The 22,289-nt window shown below is 41.5% G+C and overlaps 2 protein-coding genes across 3 annotated transcripts in view; both read left to right on the top strand.

Moving 5' to 3' along the window:
• Positions 1-1,684: 1,684 nt before the first annotated feature.
• she (Src homology 2 domain containing E) lies at positions 1,685-14,716 on the top strand. Its single transcript, XM_061673974.1, has 6 exons — positions 1,685-2,546; positions 4,559-4,685; positions 7,843-8,097; positions 8,310-8,631; positions 9,652-9,771; positions 11,351-14,716. Exons 1-6 carry the CDS (start codon positions 2,100-2,102, stop codon positions 11,544-11,546), a joined length of 1,467 nt encoding a protein of 488 aa, XP_061529958.1. The 5' UTR covers positions 1,685-2,099; the 3' UTR covers positions 11,547-14,716.
• A 6,000-nt stretch (positions 14,717-20,716) lies between these two features.
• Positions 20,717-22,289, top strand: part of chrnb2 (cholinergic receptor, nicotinic, beta 2) — a 39,038-nt gene continuing 37,465 nt past the window's right edge. For both annotated transcript variants that reach the window (XM_061673972.1, XM_061673973.1), the window contains exon 1: positions 20,717-21,086. In XM_061673972.1, the coding sequence (XP_061529956.1) occupies positions 21,005-21,086 (82 nt within the window). In that variant the 5' untranslated portion in view covers positions 20,717-21,004. The remainder of the gene's footprint in view (positions 21,087-22,289) is intronic.

The raw sequence follows: 22,289 nt of genomic DNA, 5'->3' as shown, positions 1-22,289 counted from the left end.
AAATTAACAGGATGAATCAGTATTATTATTATATATATATATATATATATATATATATATATATATATATATATATATATATATATATATATATATATATATATATATATATATACACACACACACACATACACAGTCCCCTCCAAAAGTATCGGAGCGGCAAGGTCAATTCCATTGTTTTTGTTGTATACTGAAGAAATTTGGGTTTCAGATCAAAAGATGAATATGAGACAAAAGTTCAGAATTCCAGCATTCATTTCATGGTATTTACAACTCAGTTAAACAATGTGTTAAATAACTCAGGACAGAGCAGCTTTTGTTTGAAGCCACCCACCTTTCAAGTGAGCAAAGGTATTGGAATAGACATGATTAAATGAACTTAAAGTGAATAATATTAATATTTAATATATATATTTATATTAATATTATTAATATTTATATATTTCTAGTAACATATATAAATAATATTTGGTGGGATAACCCTTACTTGCAATAACTGCGTCAAGCCTGCGACCCATTGATTTCACCAGACTGTTGCATTCTTCATTTGAAATGTTTTTGCAGGCCTTTACTGCAGCATCTTCCAGTTCTTGTATGTTTCTGGGGGGTTGTCCCTTCAGTCTCCTCTTCAGGAGGTAAAATGCATGCTCTATCGGGTTAAGGTCTGGTGATTGTCTTGGCCAGTCTAAGACCTTCCACTTTTTCCCCTTCCCCTGAGGAATCCGTTTGTTGTGTTGGCAGTGTGTTTTGGGTCAGTCTTGTTGCATGATGAAGCTTCTCCAGATTAGTTTGGATGCATTTTTCTATAAATTGCCACACAAAATGGTTTTGTAGGCTTCAGAATTCATTCTGTTGCTACCATCATGAGTGAGCCCACTCCAGAAGCAGCCATGCAAGCCCAAGCCATGACATTACCTCCACCATGCTTTACAGATGAGCTTGCGTGTTTTGGATCAAGAGCCGATCCTTTCTTTCTCCATACTTTGGCCTTTCCATCACTTTGATAGAGGTTAATCTTGGTCTTATCATTTCATAAAACTTTGTTCCAAAACTTTTGTGGCTCATCTCTGTACTTCTTTGCAAAATCCAATCTGGCCGTCCGATTGTTTTTGCTGATGAGTGGTTAGCATCTTGTTGTATGTCCTCTATATTTCTTCTCTCAAAGTCTTCTTCAAACAGTGGATTGTGATATGTGATATATTGATGACGTAACTCATGATGATAGCAGCATAATGAATTCTGAAGTCTACGAAACCATTTTGTCTGGCAATTTACAGAAAAATGCATCCAAACTGAAGCTTCATGCAACAAGACAATACATTTTGCTACATGAGATGACCAAAATATTATCAACAGTTCGCACTTTGACGCTGCAAACTACAACTACAATAATAAACCTACTGTCCTGTTAAATGCATGCCTCTCTGACAGTAACAATCAAAACTAAATATTATCTTCCTCGTGTAGATTTTTTTGCAAATCTTGTATTGGATCTCATTGGGTGGTGAAAGTGGTTATATCAGTTCCAGTACTTGAGTAAGTAAGTAGGCTCCTACTATTGTGAAGCATTGACACTGCTCGAGCATTAGTCAGCCTCCAACGCCGCCCATTCGAGGTGGCCACGTCCCCTAAAATAAAGTGACCTTATCAAAAAGTCAGCGCTCAACTTCCCTCGTCACCTTAGTTCGCTTTCTTCTCGGTGCAGCTAGATAACGTGGACGCAGCGTATCACGTACCGGTAATGGGCTCTTTACTTTGCTCCAGGAAAATCTTCCAGTTTTTTCGAGTGTTCGCTCTGGAAAGGCTTCTCTTCAAGCTGAGGGGATAGTTGTTATTTGGGCAGGTCAGGGCCCAAATAACCGGTCGATGACACCCAAAACGCCAGGTGGAGCAGCAATCTGGCCGACGGGGAGCTCTGAACGCAGCGAGTACAGGTGAAAACTGTTGAAGTAGGTTCATATAAAACAAGCAAGTCTCAGCATTTGAGTTTGAATTCGTTGCAACAATAGCTGAGCCGTGCGTAAAATGCGTGCGTAAAGTTGGTGAAACGTCAAACAAGTCAAGTTCTCGTGGTGCGATTTGGAAATAATTTGGCAAACATGGCAAAATGGTTCAAAGACTTTCCCATCAACCTGAAGAACGGCAGCGAACGAGTCCGCTCGGCCTCCGAATCGGGCCCACAAACACGACACAAACCATCATTCTCCCGTGACAGCTTAAAGGGAACTCTTCGGAAGGATAATGGAGTGGCTGCTTTGCTCGCAGGGAGAAATAGAAAAAATTCAGCCACGGAGTTGGGTCGAAACCACAACGCCAGTTCTGCAGGTGGAACTGTGTGGGAAACTCTGGCGCCTGGAAAAAATCGGAAGAGCTCCAAGGTGGAGGCGCCGGAGGAGAAGGTTCAGGTGAGGACCACCAGCCTGGCTCAGGCTTACATCAGCAGGATGATCAAAGTGGACAAGCAGGACAAGACCCCCAAACTGAACGGGATAAGTGAGCAGACTAAACCCGACACGGACAGTAGACGCTCTGCCATTAAAACAACAGTGAGTAACTTCATTTTAAGTTTAGAACAAGAATGAATGTTTTGGCTTCATGTTTTACCACATTATAGGACGGTGGATTGATTAAAAGTGGTGTGTTTGATGTCAATCCATAACATCAAACATCCCAAAAGTGGTACAATTTGGAGTTAACAAGCATTTTTTGAAAAAAATAAAACAAATTATGGCAGCAAATCTCGTTAGTTCAGCACAGTGAGCATTTAAAAAGATGATGTCACCACAGAAAGGTACAGACAGCAGTGGCAAAGAGAAATGCGAAATGTCATGATAGCCACTGAAGAAGAAATTAAACTTATTGCGACATAGGAAAGGATCTGTCTGTACTGTACAATTGGAGCAATGCAATTACAGTGGTGCCTTGATATACGGGTGACGCGCCTTATGAGTTTTTGCCAACACGAGCTGTCATTTTTTTTGCTTTGATTTGTGTGCAAAATTTGTGATACGAGCGCTGTATGGTGTCAAATTGTCAATAAACTCAACTGACTTCACAACCAGTAGCAGTTTGGCAGATAGTGAATCGCCACTCCCAGTTGAAGGTTACTGTCAAACTAAAAATCAAACAAAGAGAATTTCACCTTGTGTATTTAAAACAATCACACACCTTTCCCTTAATAAAGTCTGTTTAGCTGAATGCTAATAAACAATGCAAAACGTCACAGATGGTCTAACAAAAAGCATTGGTATTGTGGTGTTATACCCGTTAAGCAACAAATATTTGAACACAAATGGTGGAGCAACACAACCAGACAGGTCTGGACTGCAGGCAGGCCAGTCTAGTACCCGCACTCTTTTACTACGAGGCCACGCTGTTGTAACACGTGCAGAATGTGGCTTGGCGTTGTCTTGCTGAAATACAGTCAGCAGGGATGTACTTGAAAAATACGTTGGTTGGATGGCAACATATTTTGATGCAAAACTTGTATCGTTCAGCATTGAAGCATGATGCCTTCATAGATGTGCAATTTACCCATGCCATGGGGACTAACACACCCCATACCATCACAGATGCTCTGAGTTCTTTTTTTTTTTTGGGGGGATGATATTATGGAACGTAGATGATGAAATCCTTAAATTCCTTGCAATAGTACATTGAGAAACGTTGTTTTCAAACTGTTTGATTATTTACTCATGCAGTTGTTCAAAGTGGTCAACCTCGCCCCATCCTTGCTTGAGAACAACTGAGCCTTTTTTTTTTTCATGAAGTACAATATCATAGAGTGCTATGTTTTGCATGAAAAAAACCCCCCACAATATATCAGTATCACCACACTAGTGGTACACTTTCATTGCTCAATGACTCTCCACACTCATGTTATTTTGTCCTAAATGTATATTATGTCATAGTGTTTTTTTTTTTTTTGTTATAACTACCGGTGACAAATTCCTTGTAACATACTCGGCCAATATAGCTGATCATGATTCTGATTCTGATTGCAAAAGTTTTGTTGGGTTTTTGTTTGGGATGCTGGAATGGATAATGTCATTTCTATTCACTTCAGTGGGGAAAGATGATTTACTGTAAGATACAAATGTTTTGAGTTATGATCATGGTCATGAATTGAATTCAACTTGGATCTCAAGGCACCACTGTATCGTATGGCGGATAAGAATGTTCAAATGTTCTTAAAACATTCCCTGGACAGTGAAATAATGGCAACAGTTTTTGACCCTTGAACTGGTAAACTCACTTTACATTGTTTCCTATGGGAAATTTAGAAATTAGAACAAGTTGATTGTGTTCGACTTTGAAGCTTCCACTGTATTCTTGTTCCCATGATGAACTCTGTATCCAATTTCCATTGTTAGCAAAGGAAAACAATGTAGTGAAGCCTTCATTGTGTCACACCAAATAATACTCTGACCTCTTTGTGCCATTATTTCCGCTTGTCCTTCTTGTCTCTTGTTAGACAATCGCGGACGCCCCTACCGACACACACAAACAAGTCAACGCTTATCTCATCTTATCTGAATCTTGTTTTTGTGTTTCCCAGCTGATCATCCTCGAGGACTACGCGGATCCTTTCGACGCAGAGAAAACCAAAGAACAGAGGGAGGCAGAGAGAGCGGGAGTGAACGACGGTTACATGGAGCCTTATGACGCCCAGGTCATCATCACAGGTGGGCTCAGATGATCGCTCACACGTCTGACACTTTTGGTTCTTTTTGTTTGTAAACATGTCACTGTGTCAAAACCCTGGAAAGTCAACTCTGTTCAGATAGGTGCTCCATCCATGTGGGGCAGCTGCAACATACAGTAGTGCAAGGCAAACTCGAGTTGCAATATGTATTGGCAACATTCACATCACATACCATCTATCTTTTTTCTATAGTGTTTGTCTTTGTTACACCGTGGACTGCACGGCAAATATGGAACTACATAAACTGATGACCCCCTGTATCTACTGTTTATATATGTATGTATGTATGTATGTGCATGTTTTGCAGAATCTAATACAAAACCTTTTAAAATGTGCCAAATATAATAGTATGAAACCATCACTTTGATTTGGTGTCTCAATGAGTAATAAGCAAATAAATAGCTCAACGTAACGTCTTTTTATGCATACTTGTATTCAAGCCATTTGGCATTCTCGTTAAAGTGGTCTTTTGAAAGAAAGTTAGTGCCAAATGGGAGCTCCGGCTTGCATGCATGCCAACTTCCATCCCCTTCGGCGGTTGCTATAGCAACAGTGTTGTGAAGGGACAATGGGTGCAGCTTCCTCTTTCAACTTCCTGTCTCCTGCCTCTGTTTCCTTTGCCTCATTCTCTTGATATAGGAAGCTGCCCCCACCGCGTACATACACACACTTAACGTGTTAACAGAATGTAACAATCCCCTTCAGCCCACCCCAAAACAACCGACAACCCCCCAGTCACTTCCCAGCAGTCAGGAAGTAGGCTGCTTAGCCGTCCAATCCGAAGCAGCGCTGACCTTTTCTTCCTGTACTTCCATTGTTTGCTCTCACAATAGTGCAGACACATAGGCTACCTGTCGGCTTCCACAGAAACACAAGTCGCATACCGACTTGTGACACGGCGCAGGATGTCGTAGATCTTTTTATCTCTGTCACTAGCACAAAGAGCCCCCTGGACTGTGTTTGTTCCTGCAGAATCACTTCACTTTAGACATGTTTGTTTGCGCAAACTGCCCATAAATCTCTCCAGAAACATTCACACATTCACTTGAGCTGAAGAGGAGTTTCGCCTCTAAGCATGACAATGTAACCAAGCATATATGTACTTTAGAAACAAAAAAATCAAAGTTGTAAAATAGTCCAATCAGAGCCCAGACCTAATTCTACTGAAAATCTGTAAGGTAAGGTAAGATGTGCACAAGAGATATCCTCGCAATCCGGCAAATTAGTTTTAGAGCGTGCTCGCATTCTACCAGCTTCTTGCTGTATTTCTTATGTATTTAATTTACAGTGTTTGTGTTTATTTCCACTGAATTGTACAGGCTATACAGTAGGTCTCATTATTTAAAAATATATAAAAATATATTATTCTGATTTAACCCCACCCCACGCCCCAGATCTCCTATTTTCAATCAATAAAAATAGAATAATTTATGATACCAGATTATTACGTATATACCAACTAGAGCCGCTGATTTAGGTTATTATTAGGTTTAGTTTATTTGGCGTTAATCAGAGGCACTTTAAATGGTGCCACGTGTGAGCTGATTTACTCATTTAAAATGAGTTTGAATATCATTGCTAAATTCCGAATGCAGCCACATTCTCAGTTATAAGAGGGTGTGCACACCTGTGCAACCCTATTATCGCAGTTGTTTATTTTTACTTCCCCTCTTAAAAATATTTATTTTTTTGAATTGAGTTGTATAGGTTATAGGTCACATTAATAGTGGAAAAAGTATAGAAATGTTTTATCTTGGTCTCATTTTTTAAATGACAAAATCCTGGCATTTGAACGTAGGTGCACAGCCTTCATCCAGTAGTTGACGTTGCCGCTCGTTCTCCTCTTTTGGCCAACAAAATTCCTCCTCGCACTCTATCATTCTTTCAAAAGTTACAACTATTTCTTTGACGGCCACACTTGGTCACACATTCAGCAACACTCTCATCATTTCTACTTTACACATTTTCGCAACTTACACTCACACTTGATGTCTGCTTAGCGATGTGTTGATCACAAATGCATCTCTAGAGTCAGCTAAGCTCGCTTGAAAGTGCTCTTACGAGCACTGAGGTGAGTCACACACGCACATGCATATACTGTTAAGTCTGCCGTTGCGTATCGCATTATTTCCTAGTATCGATACAATCGATTGATTAGCTTTTTATAAGGATTTTAAATCAATATATTTAGTCGACGGTGGATGACTGGTTAGCACTGCCTCGCAGTTCTGAGGACTTGGGTTCAAATCCTGGAATTTGCATGCTCTCCCCATGCCTGCGTGGGTTTTCTCTGGGTACTCCGGTTTCCTCCCATATCCCCAAAACATGCATGGTAGGTTAATTGAAGACTCTAAATTGCCCGTAGGTGCACAGGTGAATGTGAGTGCAAATGGTTGTTTGTCTCTATGTGCCCTGCGATTGGCTGGCGACCAGTTCAGGGTGTACCCCGCCTCTCGCCCAGAGTCAGTTGGGACATGCTCCAGCACGCCCACGACCCTAGTGAGGATAAGGGGTACGGTAAATGGATGGATAGATGGATAGTTTGTCCAAAACGCCAACTTGCCGAGCACAGATCGAAGCAGTAAGATTGTGTAATATAATCAAATATAAATATAAATCAATACATCAGTGTAGTGGCTGAATCGTTACACCCCTTATATAGTGTATGTATAGTATATTATATTATTAATATAATTTTCCTCAATTGAATTGTGCAGATGAAAGGTCACATTATTTTTTGAAACAAGGTTTTAATATATTTATCATGGTTTTATTTTATTTTATTTCATCAGGAAAAAGCATTACAATAGATAAAATAAGAATAAATTATTCAACCCATTTATTGTACATTTCTTGTAGTTAGTTTTTTATTTAGTATATTTTGGGGAGGTTTATTTTTTATAAAATTGTTTTTTACTATTTTTATACTGCTTGTTCAAGTATTTTATTCATTTATTGATTCATATTTATGTGATACTGTTAGAAGCGCAGAAAATGGTAGCATACAATATATACAATAATTTATGCAACACGTGTATCGTACATTTTGGGGTGTGTTTAATGTACGTCCACTGTAGTTGTTGCATAATCAAGATGAAAGGCAAGGGGAAGTCTAAGCATTGGGTGATGATTTCCAGAGGTTCGTCGCCGGGGCTCCAAGGACCTCCTCAAAGTGTGCGTGCTGCTTGACCGAGGCCAGGCGGCGGGCAAGGGAGAGGAGGGCAAGCCCCCGCCCCCCAACATCTACGACACGCCGTACGAAGGCAGACTGGAGGGCGACAGCGAGGGCGTGTGGATCCCCGTCACGCGGCCGGAGTCTGACATCCGTCCGGCCGCCGAGTACGAGCTGCCTTGGGAGTGGAGGAAGGAGGACATTGTTCGAGCCCTGTCAGGTAGGCGGCTGTGCTGGTGACAAGGCTGGGCGGGCGGTCGTGGAAGGAAGGGTGTCATAGTCTTTATTTGTACAGTCATGTCACGACTGTACTATCATGACTATCTGTTTGCTTTACACCGGAAGCTAAACAATCCTGTTGAATGACTCTGCACAGATGTGTTGACTTTGGTGATGGAGTTTTATCGCTTTTGTGTCTGTGGCTTCCTGCAGCCCAGTTTGAGGCAGTGGATTGTTCTCCTGTTAAAGAGAATGGTCGCCAGCAGCAGCAGCAACAGCAAACTTTGAGGCAGAAGAACTGGACGCACAAAACACTGGTGTCCACATCTTCATCTTCCTCCTCTTCCTCTCCCTCCTTTCCCTCGTCGCCCATCCTCAAACTCTCCCCGATAACAACCCCGTCCCCGTCATTCCCCACCCTGAGACTCTCGCCCTCTTCCAGCCCCAACAAACCTCCCTCTCCTACCTCGCCGCACGCCCCACTGGATGGGGAAGCGGCCAAAGTGGAGCCCAGCTTGCCACTTGACAAGCAGAGGTGAGGAGGGAAGACTAATATTCATCGACAAAAATGTTATTTTGTGGAGAAATAAGCTGTTAGCATACTGCGGTGTTCCAATTTACCGTATATAAAAATAAGCAACATATTGGAATATAGAAAGGATGGAGTCAAATGCCCCAAAAGTGCTACAATTTGGCATTCAACCACAATTGTCTGGAAAAATATGCTTTCAAAAGGAAACTACAACTTGGACATCAACAAATATCGTGAGACTTCAGCTCACATAGATAATTCCACGTGTTTTGCTTTTTCTTTGGCTTTTTTTGTGATGCCACCACAGACGTATACCGGTCATGGCAAAAAATGAAAAGTGTGCAACTTACTGTGACATACTGTAGGAAATCGGAATGAAGGATGAATACAACGACAGTGGTGCCTTGAGATGTGAGCAAAAAATCGGTCAACTTACGGCTCGTATCTGGAAAAAGCTCATAATTTGGGTCACTCATCTCAAGGCATTCCTGAATAATGATTATACATTATATTAGTGAAAACGCCTTGGACAATTTGTCTCCTGTAAATCCCTTCCAAAACACTGTTCTAAGTGTGTGCTCCATTGCTGTGCACTAAATAGACGTTCACTTGATTTGAAGTGTAAAATGCCTCTTTCCATCTCATTAAGCATGGCCTTTCCATTGTAATGGAACCGGTCGGGAACACGCTCGCAGCGTGTTAGCATTTGTTTCTCTCTTGTAGAAGCTGAATGTCATTTTGTTCCCCGCTAAGCGACTTGCTGCTTGTTTGTAAACCGTATGTGGTTCTAACCTTTTAGCTGCTGTTAGCGCCACATTGTGCGTTAATAGGCCTTCATGGACCTTCTATGCAGCCACGTGCAGTATCATTTGTTCTGTTTCATCACTTAACACCTCAAATAGGCCTGTGACGCCTTACTATACAACATGACATAGTCTCACCTTCACTCTAAGCATCTTCTTACTTGACACTTGGCTTTGTCTCCATGTCGCCATGTTGCATCTTATCCACATCCTGGGCAAGCTGGTACCATGGCTGTGTGAGTCGGCAGCAGGCTGAGGCTCAGCTGCAGCGCTGCAGGGAAGCCAGCTTCCTGGTGAGAGACAGCGAATCAGGAACCAGCAAGTACTCCATCGCTCTCAAGTGAGTGACTGACTGTGTGTGGACGTGACATGCAGTACTGTGCCCTCATTTCTTGTCATAGCAATAGTGACCATACAGGGTATTTGAGCCACTGGGAACGAGAAAGGGCCAATTCCATTTTTGTCATTTTGAGGTTAAGTACAAAAATAAATAAAGACATATCTTTCAGATGAATGACTTTGTTTGACATATATGGGGCAGTCCATTGTTGTACTCAGCACTTTTCCTGATTCATCAGTGCAAAAACTGAACCAACTCCCATTTCCAAGTTTACTATGCCCATGATCCCAGGCTTCATTTGCTGCAGTAACCTCACAGAAATTGAGGTTCAGAGATTGATAGAAGACTCAAAGTGTTATTTATAATCTTATATGAAATATTGATAGAATTGATGGATGAAAATCTGAGGAAAACCACAGTTTCTGGAAAACAAGTAACAAGGATAAGTAATAATTGCCATACAAATTGTCCAGGTTTTTATTGCAGCCATAAAACTTCAAATCAATCACCTGCAAAATGACAAAAGTGGCATTAGCCCACTCTAGTTCTCAGTGCCTCATACATATAATAGGGTGGTCTGTAACGTAACCCCTGCAATAAAGGAGGCATTAATGTACCATTTTTGTTTATTCTGGACTGAGGGAAATGGTAAACACAAAGCGCAAATAGCCAATAAAACATTTTTAAATAGATTTCAAGCCCAAAATTGACACAACAGAGGATAAGGGAAGATAACAGGACTTTACTGTTTTGGATTCGGGGGCGGTAGAAACAGTTTAATAGTGACATAAATGTCAAGAAGAGAAAACTAATTTTACAAAAGAGGGGGGAAAAAATCAGCAGTGCTGTATTTGTGTATGTTTGTTTGTTGATCAGTTAGCAGGCCATTTCCTGGTTCATGGAGGATTACGTAAGGTGGTAGGAGTGCACATGAGGGCAGTCAATGGATGGCGATAACAGCCTCTCAACTATATCTACACTCTCGCCTTTATTCTTACTCGTTTGCGTTCTCTGTATTATTACACTGTAGCTACAGTGGCCACGCCAATCCGCTTCTTGGCAATCATGCCATGTTGTTTATGCGTCAATAAAAACTAGAAAGAGTATACAGTCAATGAGGTGCCTCAAAACGTTGTTTCCCAATAAGAACACCAGGGGTTGCGTTTTTTCCGTTCCAGCAAGTTACTTAAGTGTGCGAGGGCCAATCGCCTAGTGTGCAGCAGGGAGTAAAATGAGCAAATGCTGAGTCTAGTTTGCAGAGTAAATCTAAAATAAGCACAGAACTGACCTGACCCAAAAGTTGAGCCATTACGTGTGCGTGTGTGTGTGAGTGTGTGTGTGTGTGTGCATACGGCCCAGTGCACATTTGTTGTATGCTGCTCATTCATTTGAGAGTCCAAATCATTAACCCACTTTACACATCCACTGAACCTTCGCTACTGCACACCATCAGTTAGCCAGGGACAGATAATAGCAAGTGATTCAAATTCCCATAGCCAGGTCTGGATTGTATTTCACTACTGTGGCTGTACTGAATTTCTCTTTGAAGTGACAATATTGCTTTCTTGTCGTTTGTCAGGACCAGTCAGAGTTGCGTGCACATCATCGTGGCCCAAACAAAGAGCAGCAAGGGCCTGGGCTACACTCTGGATCAGAGTAGCTGCGTCTTCGCCAGCATCCCTGAGCTGGTGCACCACTACTGCACACACAGACTGCCCTTCACAGGGGCTGAGCACATGACCCTGCAGCACGCCGTGCAAAGGTCACATTTGTAACGTACGTGTACTCAGGGATGTGCTGCTGAGGACTGTCCTCTTTACCATTTTATTAGAGGGATTGAGCCGATAGAAACTGTTTTGGAAAAGTGCAAGCCAATCAGATGATGAAGTAAAAGAGTAAACTAGAATGACAACTGGTTAGCTCGGAGAACCTCTCCTTCCTGTAAAGAAAAAAACTGTTATGTTCTGCTTCCAATTCTGGACCCAATGTGTTACATTGCATCAGTGTTTCCTAAACGGTAATGAGCCAAGGCAGATATTTTAAATTAGAAAAACGAAAAACAAACAAACAAGCGAATACACAGGTTAATATGCATCTTCTCCCACCTAGTGGAAGAGTATCAAATTGTTCCGTCTGTCACTACATGTCACTGGTGTGGATAAATGAACAACTGTACATTATTTGTAGTAAATAAATAATAACTTTCAGACAGCTTAAGTGAAATTGGCTCATGTCCCGGTACCGTGGTTGGGGATCAGTGCATTAGGCTTCTTTTGGTGAAATCAAACACTGCACGTCTGATTTCAGTGGAACCTCTAAAGTTGAATCTACCTTAAAAATAAATAAATAAATGAAAACAATTGCCACTAAAGTCACAAAACTTCATAGTTCAAACCGCCGTCATGCAAGGAATGCTCAGCAGTCAGTAACTTTGGATTCGTTTTGGCTTTTTGTGACACAACAAAGGGTATGAAATACAGTATGTGAGGTGATTTAAGATGATGCGTTTTGGAACGCAGACTGTCCCAAGACTTGTCCATCTGCGTTGCGTCATCAAAATCCTTTCCTTCTTCCGTCCCTTTTCCCGAATTTTCCCTATCCAGAGGTAGTATCAGAAGCCCGTTTCACCTGATCTATAAAAGTTGGTATTTTTCTGCCTTTTTTACTCTTTTACTCTTCTTTATAAATTGCACCAACACGGAATGGCGGGACAAAGTGGACCCAGCAATCTGCGACGGTAGTATGAGAAGCCCCTTTTCACATGACCTGTGAAAGCCGTCTTTTTTTTTTCTTCACTTTTTCTGTGTCGGTGTTATGTATACACCGCACATACACAGAATTGATGGACGAAGTAGTAGGAGCAGAACTGTAACAGAGACAGCGTCCCGCTTGTGTGTAAATGCTCGTAAAGGGGTGTGAAGTTTAACACACTCACTTCTGCTGTCCGACAAATATTTTGTACCAATTAGTCACACCAAAAGCTGGAGCTGATATCATCTAACTATCTGATTGTTAAAAGTTGTCATAGGTGCGTAGAGTAGCCAAAAGCTGTACTCAAATAAGAGTACTGTTACTTTAGAATAATATAACGTGAGTGAAAGTCACAAGTAGTCTCCAAATAACTACATTAGTAAGTACCTAGTGGGAAAAAAAAAACTCAATTACTGAGTAACTGGTAGATAACATCTGATTTATTATTATTTTCATCAGCAGGAACACAAACAAACAGAAATGTGCATCTTCAGATATTGTCCAACAATATCACTTTAACTAAAACAATAATAAATATTTGTAAAATTACACAAATTGAGGCAAGTTCAGCCACAAGACATTCTATTAAAAAACAGGAACATGTTTTCTCAAGTAGGAAGTAGAGTTCTTTTAGGATGAAATCAACATTTAGACATTTTTAGGCAGACACAGATGACAGCGCATGGCATACTGTCGCTGTTGTTTCTTGAAGTCTGCAAGGTAAACAAATTGAATGTGAGGCCAGGGCTGGTGGGCCTCTTCTGACTGCGAGTCACACGCCATTATTTTCTCTGTTGTTTCTGCCGTACCTCACCTGAAGGAGTCAATTTGAAAACTTTGATTCCATGTGGGGCCGTGGAGACTTTGTGTGTGGTCATGTGATTGGTTCTGATTGATTAAGATTGAGTCAAATGTTTCTAGCGGGTTTTCATTTGATTGGTGAGCGAGTCACATGACAGCACCCGAGGGATGCATTAATAATCGGCAGATGCAAAAAAGGTAGTGAGCAGAAGGCAGCTCAATAAGGCAGTGTTTCTTCTGAACAAAAATACTCGAGTTAAGGTTGAGTGTTTTTTTTAAATTTTTTATTCAAGCTTAACAATTAAAAGTTGGTAACTTTTTTACACACTTTTATCACACCTCGCACTTGCAACTTGCACTTTAGTGTGCGAGTCTCTTTCACATTATGCCCTTTGTTCAGTTTTTCTTTTTAGGGATAAATATTAACAGTGATAATGTCTTTTTACATTTGAATGACAGTTTGACCATGGAACAGATTGTTCCGATTTCCGTTATTTACAATGGGAAAATAGTCATTTCTAAATCTGAACAATTCAAACGAGGAGGTTCCACTGTAATGTTTCCCTATCTCAAATCAACAAGCCTCATACCAGCAGGACATTAAATATGAGGAATCTACATCACCATTTTTAACTAACCAAATAAGATATCTGTAAAAGATCAAAACATTGCCACGTTACCAACAGCCATATTGCAACTTAAAGCTGCAAGTTTTACAGTCTGCTTCACCAAGATGCTTTAACACAGAGTTGCCGACACGATCAAGCACAATGCCAAACAATTAGGCTGGCTTTGTATGATCAATACAACTGATTGGAGTATAGCCATTCGTCCATCCGCGACTGTCAGTCAGCCTATTGATTCCGTCCTGAAAATGAGGCTTATTTGCCAGCCAATTTGTTCATCAAGAGAAAGAGCTTTAGTAGTGATTAGATGCCTTGGAATGAGGGTTAATGCAGGCTGGTAGAGAGGTTGGGGGCGGGGGGCGGGGGTCCGCTGCTCATATTGCGAGTCAGCAGAATTGTCAAAGAATGCTGAGGTGTGCAAATAAAAGTGAGACTATGATATGAATATTAGGCCTTTTGGTGATGAAAAAGCTTGTACCTTCCTTTAGTTTCAGTTTATAAAGTACTCTGAGGACCTTACTAAATGTATGAGGACATGTTTATGATTATATATAAGCATCTGTGGATAAAAGGTTTTAGGGTTTGTGATTTTTTTGTTTGTTTGTTTTTTGTTTGTCTTTCATGGCGGACCAGTTTACATGCTCTCACAGGCCATCTCTGCCTTAAATGATGTATGCATGAAGTGACTGAGTATTTTATCAGCCCCAATCATGATGTCGGCTGTAAACTTGTAAGCATGTATCCAGTAAATAAAGTTGCATTTGTGACAGTGTGTTATACAATTAATAGACAAGACAAGCAAAGGAGAAAACAAAAAACAAAAAACACACACACTGTAACGCATGAGGGGCGAGGGAACAGAATTCAGGATTATCTCTCACACACACTATTGAAACACACTCATACTACACACTACTAAAAGACTCTCATACAAAGAGAGCACTGAATTCTTTTTCACTCATACATTACTGAAACGCTCATTGACACTATTGGAACGCTCTCATACATACTTGTGAATTTTTTTTGCTCATATAGGTACACTACTTAAATGCTCTCATGCACGTTACTGAAACTAATATTTAAGTGTATTATACGAATGGATTTCAGTACAATGTGTGAAAGGATTTCTGTGTGTGAGTGCGTGTGTGCGTGTGTGTGTGTGTGTGTGTGTGTGTGTGTGTGTGTGCGTGTGCGAGAGAGTGAGAGAGAGCGTTTCAGTTGTGTATGTGTTAGTGTTTCACTATATTATGAGCGGAAAAAGATGAATTGGGTGTAAGTGTGTTTCAATAGTGTGTTAGAGTAGTTCTCGTCCAATTTAGCACTTTTCATGCATTAGAATGCAACACAAAGTGCCTTACAGAGATGAAAACAAACAATTAAAATAGCAAGAAATATACAAGAACCCTCCCATCCCCACATATAAATGCAAACACACTCATACGCACACATATATACACTCACACATACACACCGCACACAGCACATATTGATTAATAGTGTAGAGACATGGCAAGGCACTGGGGATCCAGGTGAGGAAAGAACCTGTGGAAGCCATTCACACCGAGAAATGCCACAGCCCACAGTCACAGAGGATGCCGTGACCCGGGTAGACCGGGGTGGACTCTTCACAACGTGGAGAGCCCCGCAGTCACCCGGGCCCGGGGAAAATACAGGATGATATCCACACAGGCAGACGGAATACACCTCCCAGCGTTAGGCTCCCATGAGGAGACACTAGAGTTCAATTTAAAAAGACTAAAAGAAGAAAAAAATAAATAAATAGATCAATGAATAAATAAGCAACTAATAAATACATGTTTACATTAATAAAAATTAAACGGTTAAAAGCGAAACCAAACAGGTGAGTCTTGAGCCTCCTTTTAAAAGCCTCAACAGTCATAAGTGGCTGAATGCATCCTCTCCTTAAGTTTTTGTTTTAACTTTTGGAATAATTAAGAGGACCTCAGGACTTGCGAGGGTTGATATGATGAAAGTATATCAGATAGATATGATGGCCCAAGAATGTAAAGACATTTAAAATCTAGTAAGAAAAACAAAAACAAAACAAAATGCTAAATCGATCCTGAAACACACAGGGAGCCAATGCAGTCATCTCAGAACCAATGTAATGTGCTCCCGTCCTCTGGTCTTTGTCAGCACACGAGCAGCTGAGATCTGTGGTCGTTGTAGATTGGAGATGGTCTTTTTGGGAAGACCAAAGAGCATGGCATTGTAATAATCAAAACGACAGGAGATAAAAGCATCCATCAGCACCTCTTTGTTAGCCTAAGAGAGAAATGGCCAGACTCTGGCTGGATTCTTCAGAGATGGTAAAAACTCAGTTACATTTTTGATTGTGGAACAAAATTAAACTTCGAGTAAAAAATGACACCTAGGTTCTTTTCACATTGTGACAGTTTTTAAACAGTGGTTCTCAACTGTTGTCACCCTGGGACCTGCATTTTCCTATTGTTGCAAAGTCACGACCCACTTTTATAGCAGTTAAGAGCAAATCAAGTTTTTTTTGTTTCATAAAATGTTGTGATCTGCTGTATCGAAGACGGTGCTGAGATCGAGTTGAACCCCGACTGGGAGTTTTTGTGAATCTGCATTATACCTGATGTCATTTAACCACCTTTGCAGCTGTCTCGGGACTGTGGTTCATCCTAAACCCAGATTGATATTTTTTTTAAATATTGTTTGTATTTAAGAAACAATACTTGTGCAGGTGAGACCATTTTAATAGTGAGTATGAGAATGTTTCAGTAGTGTGTATGAGACCATTTCAGTAGTCTAAATGAGCGAGCCAATGAAATCAGTTGCGTGTATGAGTGTTCAGAGGTGTATATGAGTGAAATATTTTTTTAGTGAGCATTTGAGTCGTGTAAATGAGCGAGAGAAAAAATCAGTAGTGTGTATGAGTGTTCAGAAGTGTATATAAGTGAAAACACACACATAATATAAGCATGACAGCATCTTCGCACCGTTTAAAACCATTTCAGCGTTAATGTCGACACACTAGTAAACAGGTTTGCGTGTTTGTCTCAACAATGTGTGTGCATTTGTGTGCGTGTGTGTGTGAGTGTGTGGAAAAGAGAGAGGGATTACCAGGTTGCCATGGCGATTAGTGAGAGCGAGGTTGGGCCATCTCTTCAGGGAGGGAGGAGAGAGACAGACTGCAATATATAAAAGCAGCTATGAATAACCGGGACTTCAGTGGCGATGCACTTGGCAACGGTGGCGTGTCATGCGATGTCAGAGCGCAGCCAGAAATTAGTCCATTTTTTACTTCACAATTCAAGTGTAGCACCACTAACATGAGGTCAAAGACAAGCAAATATATGTCAGAAGTTCACCATGCTTTGCCTTCAGGTTCATACACGCTAATCTCAGCCGCCCTTCTACCGCAAGCCGGCCGGGCGGGTGTCGAATGTTACACAACAACAGACACCACAGACGATCACCTCTCCTCCCATCTGTGAAATGCGTTGTGGTCAGTCCGCCTAATTAAAAGCCAGAAAGTAGGTCAGAGCAAAACAAGAGGCCCCCCATGGGAGTAGACCGTACCATTTATGTCGTCCTCAATACAGTGAATGTGCACAGCATGCTCAGATTATATTTGTTGCTAATGTCAGTCATCTGCAGCATTTATGTTTCGGATGATTTTAAGATAAAAAGTTCAAATACATGGGGTCCTCCATTTGCAACGGAGTTCCGTTCCTATGGCGGCGACATAACCCAGGACTGACATTAAAAAACAGTAGCTCAGTAGGCCCAATCTTCATCAAAACCCACGCAAGCACGGAAGAGAGCATGCAAACTCCACGCAGGAGGGCACGAGGCGAGATTAGAACCCTGAACTGCGAGGCAGTAATTGCTCGACCACTGTGCTCCTCTAAGGAACCGTATTTGGTCACTTAAACTTCTATATAAAACCGTACAACTATTGTTCTTCTGGATAAGTCACATTGCGCATGTTAAATTAATTTGCATATACTCCTCCCACAACGTGCAAAATAAACTGTGCTGCAATTCAGCACATCTGTTCAAGTTTTAGCGGTCAAGGACTTGTAAATCAATCAGGCCCTGAGTATGGATGCTGTCAGTCAAGCTGAAGCCACAATAGCACATTCACGAATCCACTGAAGCGTAATGCATGCTGTTCACTTTCATAGATTGAACAATCAGATTGAAACAACACGTTACGATGAGCTCGAAAAGAAAAAGAAGAAAAAGGGACAAAGTAGAGGAGAGAGGAGGGATGTAGGGAGATGAAGGGAGTGTTGAGGGAAGACGAGCACTCGTGGGGGTCCCAGCATTTAAATAATTCAACGAGAGACTCACAGCAGCACTCAGTGCAGAGGAGGAGCAGTCAGGTCAGCTCATTCACCGCACAGGAGAGGGCAAGAGGGAAGGAAGTGTAGATAAAGATAGCACGAGAGGGGAAGACATTACTGCGAAAGTGTGGCCGTGCGCATTTGCATTCGTGTGTGTGGGCGTTACTGTCTATGTGTGTGTTGTCTGCACGTGTGCGATCGCCGTGCCTGATGCAAGTAATATAACAGCCAAGGTGAAACAGGTGGCTATACCTCCTGCAAATTTTGGATTTCTCTTCATCGCCACGGCAACCGCCTCCTCCCTCCCTGACTCGCTTTTTCCCGCACTTTACTTTTTTACTCTTTTTACGCCCATCCGTCACTCTCTTTCTGCATCGATCCCACTCTGACTCACCACACTTACTTTGGACTCTTCTTCTCTGGCTCTGGAAACACCACCTTTTTCAACCTCCTACTAACACACATCAATTATTACTTCTGCTAAGGGCAAAAGGGCAAGTGGAAGGGGGATTAGTAGGATGACAACACAAAACCAAACTGTGTGCATGGGTAACATATGGAAGAATTTTGATGCAAATCTGGACATTTAAAAATTGCGATAATGTAGTTCTCCTTCCGATCAATCATCCGTCGAGACGGCTGCTTCACTTGACTTGCAGATTGGTACCATCAGACACTGTGCGCGGTCATCAAACACAGTGAAAACTAAATCCAGTGGTGCCTTGAGTTCAACTCGTGGCGTAACTCAAAACACATCAATCATCTTTCCCCACTGAAATGATGGGACACCCTGAACTGGTCGATTTAGAGTCTTCGATTAACCTACCATGCATGTTTTTGGGATGTGGGAGGAAACTGAAGTACCCAGAGAAAACCCACGCAGGCACAGGGAGAACATGCAAACTCCAAACAGGGAAGGCCGGATTTGAACCCGGGTCCTCAGAACTGTGAGGCAGATGTGTTAACCAGTCGTCCACCATGCCGCGTAAAAAAAAAAAAAAACATACAGAAATTGCATAATTGAATGAAATGTAAAGCATTTGAACTGTTTTTTCCACACTTTTTGCTTCAATTCAATAGACATTGTGCTGGTCCTTCTGGTGTGCGGGCCTTGGCCACCTGGGGGCAGTATAATACAGACATACAGCTATACATGGAGAGGGTCACAAGTCCTGACCAACCTGCGGTATTATTAGTAGTTCTTTGCAGAGGATAAAGAATATATGCCTGTGCGAATTGGTATATTATTCCTGGATCAGACTACAGGATTTTAGCTCCAATATTGGCCCGCAGCTATTGCAGCCGATTTCCCAGGTCGGGCCCGACATATTTTGTCAGGAACGACAAAACGTCTTGTAGTGTGACATGATCCACGACCAACGATTTGGCCCTTCGATAGCCCTACGACGCCCAAATGAAAAGTCTAGCATGTTTGATTTTTTGGGATATCTTATGTTTTAGATTATGTTGTACCAGGAAGGTCACTGATGGTGTAGTGGTACACTCGCCTGACTTCGGTGCAGGCAGCGTGGGTTCAGTTCCCACTCAGTGACGATGTGAATGTGAGTGCCAATGGTTGTCCATGTCTGTATGTGCCCTGCGACTGACTGGCGACCAGTTCAGGGTGTAGTCCGCCTTTCGCCCAAAGTCATCTGGGATAGGCTCCAGTGTCCCGCGACCCTAACCAGGATAAGCGGTGTTGAAAATGGATGGATGGATGGATGGATGGATGTACCAGGAAGTAAGCGAAAGACTGATGACTGATAACTCAAGATATCAGGAATCTACTGCTCTGTTCTTGTCAGAGTGCATGCTGCTGATTGCAGAAATTGAAACTCGTCACAATGAGATCTCAGACTGACACACAAAGGCGTTCCATGAACTTCGTTCAATCTGTGCTCTCGTGACATTCTCGATATCTTTATATTTTCATCAGGAATCCATAACGGTGCTAGTAGCATGTCCTAGCCTTTTAGCATGACGTCACAGTAAGCGTTTAGATGTTCGCTCAGAAGCGCTTATCCTCATTAGGGTTAGTGTGCTGGCACCTCTCCCAGCTGACTCTGGGCAAGCGGCGGGGTACGCCCTGGATTGGTCGCCAGCCAATCGCAGGGCACACGTAGACAAACAAGCAGTCACAGCAGCAGATCTATGGACGATTTAGAGTATTCAATTCACCTAACATGGGTGTTTTTGGAATGTGTGATCAAGCCGGAGTACCCAGAGAAAACATGCAAACTGCACACAGGAAGACCAGAGCTGAGATTTAAGCCTCAGAACCGTGAGGCAAATGTGCTAACCACTCTACCAATGTGCTGCCTATAATTTGGAATGTTATTCGCTACATGAATGTCGGTGTGATGCAGTACGGAGCCTCATGAGAATGGTGGGGGGTGTACCTAATGTTTTGTCCCGCGTGGCTCCATATTATTGCGTGGGGAAGACGTCGTTAGCCGAGCTGTGGGGAGAGGAGGGGCCACTCCTCCGCAGACCACCTCCACCCCTCCATCCCCACTCGTCGCCGGAGCTCACCTGCGGACACCCGGCCCAGCGGAGACGATTTGCGGGCGTTCTCTGTGGTCCTCCATCGTCGACGCAGGAGCACACCATGACGTCAGGGTACCAGGTCGCCGCTGAAGGGAGCTTCGGGTCGTGAGGAAGAAAAGGAGGAAGAGGAGGATACTCCGCGGTGCTCGTTGAACACCTTTCGGGCTCGGGATGGTGAGGATGAGGAGGACGATGATGATGGAGGAGGGCTGGCTGCTGATATTGCTGCTGGCGATGCTCGCCATTGCAGGAGGTGAGCAACTTCATCCCTCCGTCCTTTCATTTCTCCATCCATTTATTCGTTCAATTCTTGTGAGCGGCGTCAGAGTGGAATGTTTCAAAAAGGGAAAGAGAGGACGAGGACTCACCATCTTTTCCCCACATAGCGCCACGGGGGGGGGGGCACACTATAGATGATGCACGCACACGTTATAGTTTAATATTAAATCTACTGTATTGTCACGAGAGATGTGGACCCGGTGTCACAGTGCCACAAAAATATCCCAGCACTGATTTATTAACGAGGCTTTTTAATACGTGTTGTATTATTGGCTACAATAATGTTTTAGGTATATTTGAATATTTTCAACATGCTTATTCAATTTGATAGAATTTGGGATATTTTTAAGTCTCTTATATAATTTTCAATACAATTGTAGCACATTTAAAAATGTTTATATAATGTTTTTTTTTTAGAACGTATTGATGTATATTTTAAAAAGGTTGAATATACTTTCAAAAATTTGTGATATACTCTAAACATATGTTGTAGGTTTTAATACATTTGTACTACGTTTGAACATAAGTTTATATATTTTAAAACATTTTTACATAATTTTTATTTATAATCGAATTTATAATTGTAATATGTTCTAATATATTTTTATATATTTTAAACCATTTTTATATCACTTATGTATAATCTATTGATGCTACATACATTTCAATATATTACAAGTAATAGTTTGTTAATTTGTGCTCTATTTATTTGAATGTTGTGTACATTATAGTACAGTATTTTATACTTGAAAATATATCTTTTGTAATTTATAATTTATACACTTTATGTACATTTAAATATATTGTAATAAGTGCAATCATTTGTGATATATTAAAACTATTTAATAGATTTTTAATATATTTGTAACGTGTTTAATGTGTGTTTATATCATTTCATTTACATATTTTAAAACATTTTAGAAAATTAAATGACTAAAAACAGAATGCATTGTGCACACTGTGAGAACTAATAGGGTGAGCGTATAATATGAAGTTATTTTACCTTCTAAAATAGAACGCATAATGGGCCTCCCACACATTCTTCCATTCTCTGTCCCTCATTAACATGAAGGTCTTTGACTTGAGTGGGCAGGTTAATCAGAGGCAGGTGGAACTAAACAACTTCCTGTCATCAACGACAAACAATGGTGTCATTCAGCAATGCAGGAAATAATCG

The sequence above is a fragment of the Phycodurus eques genome, chromosome 4 (genome assembly GCF_024500275.1).
Source record: "Phycodurus eques isolate BA_2022a chromosome 4, UOR_Pequ_1.1, whole genome shotgun sequence".
NCBI lineage: Eukaryota > Metazoa > Chordata > Actinopteri > Syngnathiformes > Syngnathidae > Phycodurus > Phycodurus eques.
This window is presented reverse-complemented; position numbering and strand designations above follow the sequence as displayed.

What these genes read in the sequence shown, in the direction of transcription:
- she (XM_061673974.1), top strand. Translation starts at nt 2,100, where the DNA reads ATGGCAAAATGGTTCAAAGACTTTCCCATCAACCTGAAGAACGGCAGC. An exon ending in CGCCCAGGTCATCATCACAG is followed by an intron (nt 4,686 to 7,842) that starts GTGGGCTCAGAT and finishes GATGATTTCCAG; the next exon opens with AGGTTCGTCGCCGGGGCTCC. An exon ending in AAGTACTCCATCGCTCTCAA is followed by an intron (nt 9,772 to 11,350) that starts GTGAGTGACTGA and finishes GTCGTTTGTCAG; the next exon opens with GACCAGTCAGAGTTGCGTGC.